An 8,236-nucleotide genomic window follows, 5' to 3' on the forward strand; every position below is an offset into this window, starting at 1 on the left:
TCCAATGTTTAATTTGAACTATTGTCAATGTTCCTATTTTCACTTGGAATTGTTTTTATCAAACTAAGCACCTTGATGAATTAAAAAAAACCAAATGTATTGGTGTTGCAAGCACACAGTTACAACTATTCTTCCATGTGGCTTATGGTATAACTGTGGTCAGCAATTAACCTTACAGTGATTTTCAAAGTTTAGGTTACAGCTATGTTTATTCCTAGTGTTTAATTCAGTATACTAAGGTTTAATGTGTAATCTATGTTTATAGTTATTTATAATTTTACATTTGGTATTTATTTCTAAGTTAGTTTATATATAGTCAGCTTGTTTCTTCTACCCATCAAGGTGTCTCAAAAAAAGTTACATATAATCTATAACTAACAGAATTAAAATTGTCTTAAAATTACACAAGAGAATCATTCAGAAATCAAAAGCTCAGCAAAAGAGATGCGTTACTTTGTTCCTGTCTCATCTTGCTATTGTTTGCCAAAAACTGGAGCACATACAGCCCCTATCTTCTTCCACCCTTCAAAAAGCCAAATTACTTCTCATATGCAATTAATTATTTTCCATAGCTCCATATCTTGTGGCTTCCCAATGGCAATGCCCTCCTGAAGGGTTGAACTTTAGGTCAAATTGTAGTTCTGTATCATGGTAGTAGGGATTGTTGTGAGGGCTCTACTGGCATCTTCTAGCGTGCTATCTGATGGTACTTTGCTAAGCCTTTGCGATGAGTCTTGATCGATTGTAGCTCTCTTATCCCTAACCTTATGCCTCACATTAGTAGCTGTGCTCTGTAATGAAGAGAAGGTAAGAATGTTTTGTTTTTGTTTTATTTTTATTTTTTTTGCTTTAATTTATATGCCGCCCTTCTCCGGAGACTCAGGGCGGCTTACAATGTGTTAAGCAATAGCCTTCATACTTTTGTATATTTATACAGTCAGCTTATTGCTCCCACAATCTGGGTCCTCAGCTTCAAGGGGTGGCTGCACATCCAGTTGTTTTCCAGGTCTTCTCGATCATGAGATAGAAGGTGTAGTTGGTTTATCTTCACATTGGGTCTTCAGTCCATCCACAGTTCCCTTGTAAGCTTCACATATCCCCTTGTTAGGCCTGATGTTGCAAGCAGCATTCCATCAAGCACAGGCCCTCCTGTCCTGTCCATTTTCTCTCTCTATATATATATATAAATTATAGATCTATAATATAGAAATATGACATGTTTATTCAAAATAAACAGTATATTACATGTTCAATATAAAATATTATATAAATATACACATTATAACGATTCAAGGTGTTGGTTACCACCTTTAAAGCTCTCCATGGCACAGGACCCGGGTACCTTCGAGACCGTCTTCTGCCACCAATAGCCTCCCACCGGCCAGTCCGCTCCCACAGAGAGGGTCTCCTCAGGGTGCCATCGGCCAAGTCATGTCGGCTGGCGACACCCAGGGGGAGGGCCTTCTCTGTGGGAGCCCCAGCCCTGTGGAATGAACTGCCCCCGGAAATTCGTAAGATTTCTGACCTCCGGGTATTTCGCTGCGCACTCAAGACCCTATTGTTCCGCCAGGCTGGGTTAGCAACATAATTTTAAATTGGATGTTTTAAATTTTTGGGGTTTTAAATTAAGCCAAATTTATTTAATATTTTTAAATTATTTTAAATTGATGTCTATTCAGTTTTTAAATAGGCTGTACACCGCCCTGAGTCCTTCGGGAGAAGGGCGGTATAGAAATAAAATTATTATTATTATTATTATTATTATTATTATTATTATTATTATTATTATTATTATTATTATTATTATTATTATTATTATTAACAAATAAATGCATAATAATCAATACACTAAAATAACCCAATAATATTTAATATATGTGATAAATGCAATATAAATGCAATATATTTCACGAAAGAAACAGCTCAAACCAAAACATTGTTAAATAAAAACATCTTGGCCTCAACAGGTTTGGGTGAAGGAGTGGGTGGGATGTTTTTAAAGAGAACCTATTAAGTTCTAATACAAACAAACGCAAAACGACTCGTTCTTCTGTATCCGGGACTCGGGCGCTGGGGAAACACCACCAAACGGCGGCTGCTTTGCTTGGCAACCCTCGAGGAGACACCCTCCCCCGCCCCCTAGACGGGACGGAAGCCTCTTCCCGAGCCAAAAACCCTGCAGGTGCCCCGCCTGCTCCGGTTCTAAAAAGGAGCCCGCAGAAACAACCCTGAAGTGTATGATTGAAACCAACGAACTTGTTTGTTCCTTATTTGCCCCGTTCCCCACCGTTTTCCTAAAGCCGAAAGAGTGCAAAGAGACCTCCCAACCGCTGGGGGCGGCACCACCACCGGTTCTCTGCCGCTTCCTTACGGATACAAGTTAGCCACGCCGGGAAGGAAGTGGAGGACAGCCCCGGGGCAGACAGGAAGTGGGCCATACCGGGAAGGTCGCCCGGAGAGAGCCGGGCGGGGGGCGCTCTCGCTGCTGTTACTACTCCGCCCACGCCAGTCCCCGGAGCAGCGCGCACGGCTTTCAGGCGGGACGCAATAGGCGAAGGCTCTCGGGCGGCGCGGAAGGCGGCCCGCGGGCGACGATGGTGCTGCGCCGGCTGCTTTTCGCCCTGCTGAACGACCCTCGGCTCCTGGACCGCCTGGCGGCGGCGCGGCCCATCCGGGCGGCGGCGCGCCTCACGGCCGTGGCCCTCACCCGCGGACTGCGCCTGCGCGAAACCTTCCTGCGCGAGCTGAAGGAGGAAGCGGCGCGCGCAAAGGACGCCGGCTGGTCCTCTCGCCCCCCCGGCCCGAAGAAGGGACGGAGCCCGTAAGGCCCCCCTCTTTTCTGGACGAACTGCGCATGTGTGGAAAGGCGGGGCTTCCGGGCGGCGTCGTTTGGTCCCCTCCGGAGCTGAGACTGAGCCCCGAGCGACGGACCCTTCTCCCGACGGGGCAGGCTGAGCCCCTCCTCCCCCCGGGAGCTCCGGGCGGCGGCGAAGGAACGAGCGTCGCCGAGTGGGAGACGGCGCGGGGACCGGAGCCGCTGCCGAGGTGTCCCCTGCGACGGCTGGAGCAGCCCCGGAGGGTCTTGGGCCCGGCGGAGAAGAGGTTTCTGCTCCGGAGAGAGGCGCTCATAGGCGGGGCAACGAATACCCCCTTCCCTTTTTCCGCAGTAGGACCCGATGCTGAGCCCGAACCGGAGCTCTGCGCCGACAAGGAGCATTTGGGTTTGTTCCGGTGCTAGTTGCTTAGCCGCGGCGGGGGTGGCACAGCCAGTTACTTCGATCGAAGTTTCACTGCACAGCTTCAACTGATGCGAAGCAACGTTTTATGGATAGAACCGTTAGATGAGCAGGAAGAAAAGAAGCATTAAAGGACCTGGAGGAGTTCACGAAATTTTGCCTGAAAATTGCCTGAATTGCAGGCTAATTGCCTCTGTTCATACGATGTTTTTAATTATTGTTTCCTTAGTAATAAAGTGGGACCTAATCAAGTAAATTGAATTTGATTAAGCCATTAAAAAAAGACTCCACAATGCCATTGTGTGCATGCTGGACAGTTAACTGGCCCAGATGTGCCTGTTAAGCAAATGCGTCCACTGAACGGGCAGGGTTTATAGCATGGGGGCGGGGGCAATGTCCGACCTAGGCACATGTTGTCATTCACAAGATAAAATTATGTTCTCTAAGTCTTGATGCATATTATACAGTGGATCTTATTTGTATATTGACCAATGGTCAACAAGGAGCCTTGGTGGTGCAGAGGACTAAAGTGCTGTTAAGTAGCACTTAGCTGCCAGCTGCCTGCAATTACTGTGAGTTCAAGTGTCACTTGGCTCAAGGATATATGCGTTGATACACCTGAATCAAGAAGCCACAGCCCCTCAGCATCCTGTACCTGGGAGGTGGGATTGTCACCTGTGACACTACAGAATTGGTATCCTTTATGACCACCTCCCCCTCTTCCACGGCCTCTTTTATTTTTATTATGCTTAGGTCCAGCCGTGTTGGCCCTAGAGCGAGGGCACTCCCTTTTAAAGTGACCTTGCATGCCACAGTCAAAGCAGGTGGGAAGGGTATTAATCCTTTCACTTGTGTCCTGGCGCTTCCTCTGAGGCCTAGGCCTGTGGTATGCCTCCTTCATTTCTTCTTGTTCCTCATCTCTGCACCTTAAATCTTTCTCAATAAAGCAACCAGAAAAGTATTCTATATTTCTTTGTTCCCTAGAAATCCCTTCTAGAGAAATAATGAAGGGACCCAGGATTTATCTAGGGAGTTCAACATTACACTAATTAAAGTAGATTCAGGAACAGGCTCCCCCCTCTGTATAAGCTCATTCCTCATGTCTTTTAAGCGTTGCCAAATGTTCCCCCATCTTGTCTCCAGGTTTGAGTTTATAATTGTGAAAAATTCTTGACAATCTGCTGGTTGCAGCCATATTGTCACTATGGAACAAATTATATAGGGAAGTCCAAACTTCCTGAGCTGTGAGGCCATCTGAAAGACTGGCATAAAGAGCTGTGTCTATAGAACTTAACAGGGCTGTGTAAGCTCTTTTATGCAGGAACTCGATTTCAGGGCTCCAAGGTAAAGGAGGTGGCCTTTTGATGATGTCCAGAGTATTTTCTCTTAAGAGTATTATCTGAATCTCCTTACACCATTTTTAAAAATTCTGACCACTTAAATGTAATTTTTCAAAATTATTTGGCAAAGTTACAAAACTATTACCATTAAACTGCATGGGGAGTTGTTCAAAGGGCTGAAAAGAGCCTGTTGTGAATGGCATTGGGATCCCTAAGCCTGGGATTGACTGCTTAGGTCTGGCTCCTTGTAGTCTTGCTGCAGTTTGAAGCAACTGGGCACGTGCAGGAAATGGAGCATGCTCCAAAGCCTTTTCTTGTTGGAGCTCTGATCTCCCTCTCTGGGTTCTGAAGTCAGGCCTGGCTGAAGCCTCAGCATAGGCCCGAAAATCAGCTGTGTAGAGGGGAAACCTTGGAGGAGCTGGAAAAGGCCTGGAGATCTTTCAGGAGACTGGAGGCACATCAGATGAGGTAGGTCTGGGACCTCGGGGTGGCTGGTGGGTGGTTGCTCCCTAATTTGCTTGCCGTGGTAGGCACGGCCTGGCAAGGAGCTTGTAGGTTCGGAGTAGTCCTCTGGGCCACTGGAGTGCTGAACTGACTGGCTGGCGTTGTAGGCCTGGACCGTGGTTCTGGCAAAGTGCCCAGGGGAGCAGCCGTCTTGGGGGAAGTTGGCTCCAGAAGGGAGCTGGTGGCCATTTTGTTTAGCGGGAAGCTGTGAGGGGAGTCTCTCTGGCGGTAGGCGCCATCTTGGAGAGATCAGGCAGGGGAGTCCTTACCGGGATAGCAGGCATCTCTGGTGCTGCCTTCTCAGGCCTCTTTCTGGCTGCTGCCCTTGTCTTCAGGAGGGAGGCGAGCGCTGCTCAGCACTCCTCTTCTGACATCTCAGCCACTTGCCTTTCCAGGCTTTCATCTTGTCCTTCTGCCCCCTCGTCATCAGTGCTGAAGAAGTCTTCTCCAACATCGCTTGGCTCAGCCCCTGGGATCTCTTGCTGCATCTGGGTGGCCTCTGGCTGCCAGGTTGTAGCAGGATGGAAATCCCCTTCGATGTTTTCCATCAGCAATTCAGACTGGGGCTGGTGTGAAGTTCTCCGTTGAAGGCTTCTGGTCACAACAGGGGAGCTTCTCTCACAAGTTATTTTGGAGGACATCTTGCCTTTTCAGCAGCTCCTGGAGTCGACTTCTGCTACCATTCCCTCTGCTACCATTCTGTGAAATTGGGATCGTAGAAACACCCAGGAGCATAGAAGAGTTCAGAGGCAGATGCATAAATAAATGTCTTAAACGTATTTATTCATATGATAAATCATATTAACTATGTACAACAGAGATCAAGTCTCATGAGGAACAAACATGAAAAGAGAGAGAGCAAGAGAGAGTGAGGTGGAAAAGGTTGGAGGGGGTTTTATACTCAGGGTAAGACCCTTCTTTCCACATAGGGGTGGAGACACTGTCTGCCTCCACTGGTGTCTGTATGACACATGTGCCAATGGCTTGCAAATACTTGACATATTTATATGTTGACCAATGGTCAACAAGGAGCCTTGATGGTGCAGAGGACTAAAGTGCTGTTAAGTAGCACTTAGCTGCCAGCTGCCTGCAATTACTGCGAGTTCAAGTCTCACCAGGCTCAAGGTTGACTCAGCCTTCCATCCTTCCGAGGCAGGTAAAATGAGGACCCGGATTGTGGGGGCAATAAGCTGACTTTGTATAAAAAAGAACACCGCTGGGGGGGGCAAAAGCCCTACTAAGCAGGTATATACAAAAGTATGAAGGCTATTGCTTAATGCATTGTAAGCCGCCCTGAGTCTCCGGAGAAGGGCGGCATATAAATCCAATCAATCAATCAATCAAAAATAAATAAATAATAAATGGTGCCAGTGTCATGGTTTTTACCAGACACCTATAATTATTGTAGTTTAAAAGTAGTTGGATTGTGCTAGGACCTAGGTAACCTAAATCTGGAGTAGTGTGGTGCCTCATGAGGGTAGAATGCCGATAGGATGACAGGCAGGCTTGCGTTCGAGACCCGGTTGCTGCTGCGGAATGGGGTGGGCTCCCAGCGCCACCTCCTGCCAACTCAGCAATCCAAAAGCAGGCAACTGTGAGTAGATAAATAGATACTTCAGTGGGCAACTTAATGGGGATTGAGACTAGGAAGAGTGCAGAGAAGAGCAACAGAGATTAGGGGACTGGAAGCTAAAGCATATGAAGAATAGTTTCAGGAATTGGATTTGTTTAGTGAAAAGAAAAGGCGACATGATAGCAGTGTTCCAACCAATATCTAAGGGGCTGCCACAAAGAAGAGGGGGACAACCTATTCCCAAAGCAAAGGACAAGAATCAATAGATGGAAACTAACCAAGGAAGACAACCTAGAACCAAGGAGAAATTTCCTGACAGTAAGAACAATCAACCAATGGAATAGCTTGCCTTCAGAAGTTGTGGGTGCTCTGACACCAGAGGCTGTTAAGAGATTGGACAGCCACGGTATAGGGTTTCCTGCCTGAGCAGGGGGTTGGACAAGAGAACCTCCAAGTTCCCTTCTAACTCCATTATTCTGTTACTTGGATGTGATGCATTAATTGCTTCTCAACCTGGTACATTATTACTATTGTTAGAGAAAGAGTCAGTTTTTATTTACTATTGACAAGGGAAACTTGCAAGTCGTTTGAAATTATGAGAGTAATCCAATTGCATACATTTTCAGTCTGCTGGGTGTTCTGGAGCATGTGGAGCAAAGCTGAGATTTCAACCTCTGTTGGAAGCGAAACAGAAGGAATGTAATTTGGAACTTGTTTTACAGAAATAGTATTTTGGTATAACATACATGATTGAAAATGGGTGTTGAAAAAGAAAAGCCTCAGATGATGCTAAATAATACTCTGAAAATTTGGAAATATCAAAGAATGGAGAATGTATTGTGTACAGACAGGAGTTATGAAAATTGTTTTATTCTGGTGGAAAGACTAGTACATGCGATTTAACAGCAGAATAGAAGACATGCATTCCCTTTCTATATATGAGCTTCTGCCAGCAAGGTAGAAAACTGATTGATACAATTTTATGCGATCAAGGTTTAATTTAATTTAATTAAAAATTGATTTGTGTATTTTATTCAACTTGGATACAGCCTGACTCAAATTAACTCAGCTCTATGGTACAAATGCATAGCTTTTCTTTTTTCTGTTTATTTTTTAAGCTTATCTTTTTTGGTTCTCATATTATTTAATTTCCTATTGGTTGTTATTCTTTTTTTTTTTTTGTTATATTTAATATATATTTTTATTTAAAAATGTTCCTATCTCGTATCTACAAAATACATCGAGGTTTTAGAGCTCCTGTGAGCAAGTAAGACTTTTATTGAACAGGCCATATCCAAAACAGGGTCTTATGTCTCGGTGGAGGACAGTCTTGCAATCAGCCTGTTTTATCTGTTGAGGTTGGATCCTGCAGCCTTGGGGGGGGGAGTCCTTTTGCCTTTGATGGTGCCATGGGTGTTGCCAAAGCAGAAATGGCAAGAAAATCATCCATGCTTGTCTATCTGCTCTTGGTACTCTCCATGCTTTCTAGTCCACAAGAAGAATCTCCTGTCACTTAATATGTACATCAATTGTTGTGTTCCAGAGCAAAGAGAGTTGCATGCTGTAATGAATCTTTTCAAGCA

At 45.5% G+C, this 8,236-nt stretch overlaps 1 protein-coding gene across 1 annotated transcript; it reads left to right on the plus strand.

Annotated features, from left to right (window-relative positions):
- The first annotated feature begins 2,428 nt into the window (after positions 1-2,428).
- Positions 2,429-3,492, plus strand: NCBP2AS2 (NCBP2 antisense 2 (head to head)). Its single transcript, XM_070945980.1, has one exon. It carries the CDS (start codon positions 2,595-2,597, stop codon positions 2,823-2,825), a length of 231 nt encoding a protein of 76 aa, XP_070802081.1. The 5' UTR covers positions 2,429-2,594; the 3' UTR covers positions 2,826-3,492.
- Positions 3,493-8,236: the final 4,744 nt, after the last annotated feature.

Source organism: Pituophis catenifer, unplaced genomic scaffold (genome assembly GCF_029215685.1).
Source record: "Pituophis catenifer annectens isolate HBS135680 unplaced genomic scaffold, rPitCat1.0.hap2 SCAF_6, whole genome shotgun sequence".
Lineage (NCBI taxonomy): Eukaryota > Metazoa > Chordata > Lepidosauria > Squamata > Colubridae > Pituophis > Pituophis catenifer.

What these genes read in the sequence shown, in the direction of transcription:
- NCBP2AS2 (XM_070945980.1), top strand. Translation starts at nt 2,595, where the DNA reads ATGGTGCTGCGCCGGCTGCTTTTCGCCCTGCTGAACGACCCTCGGCTC.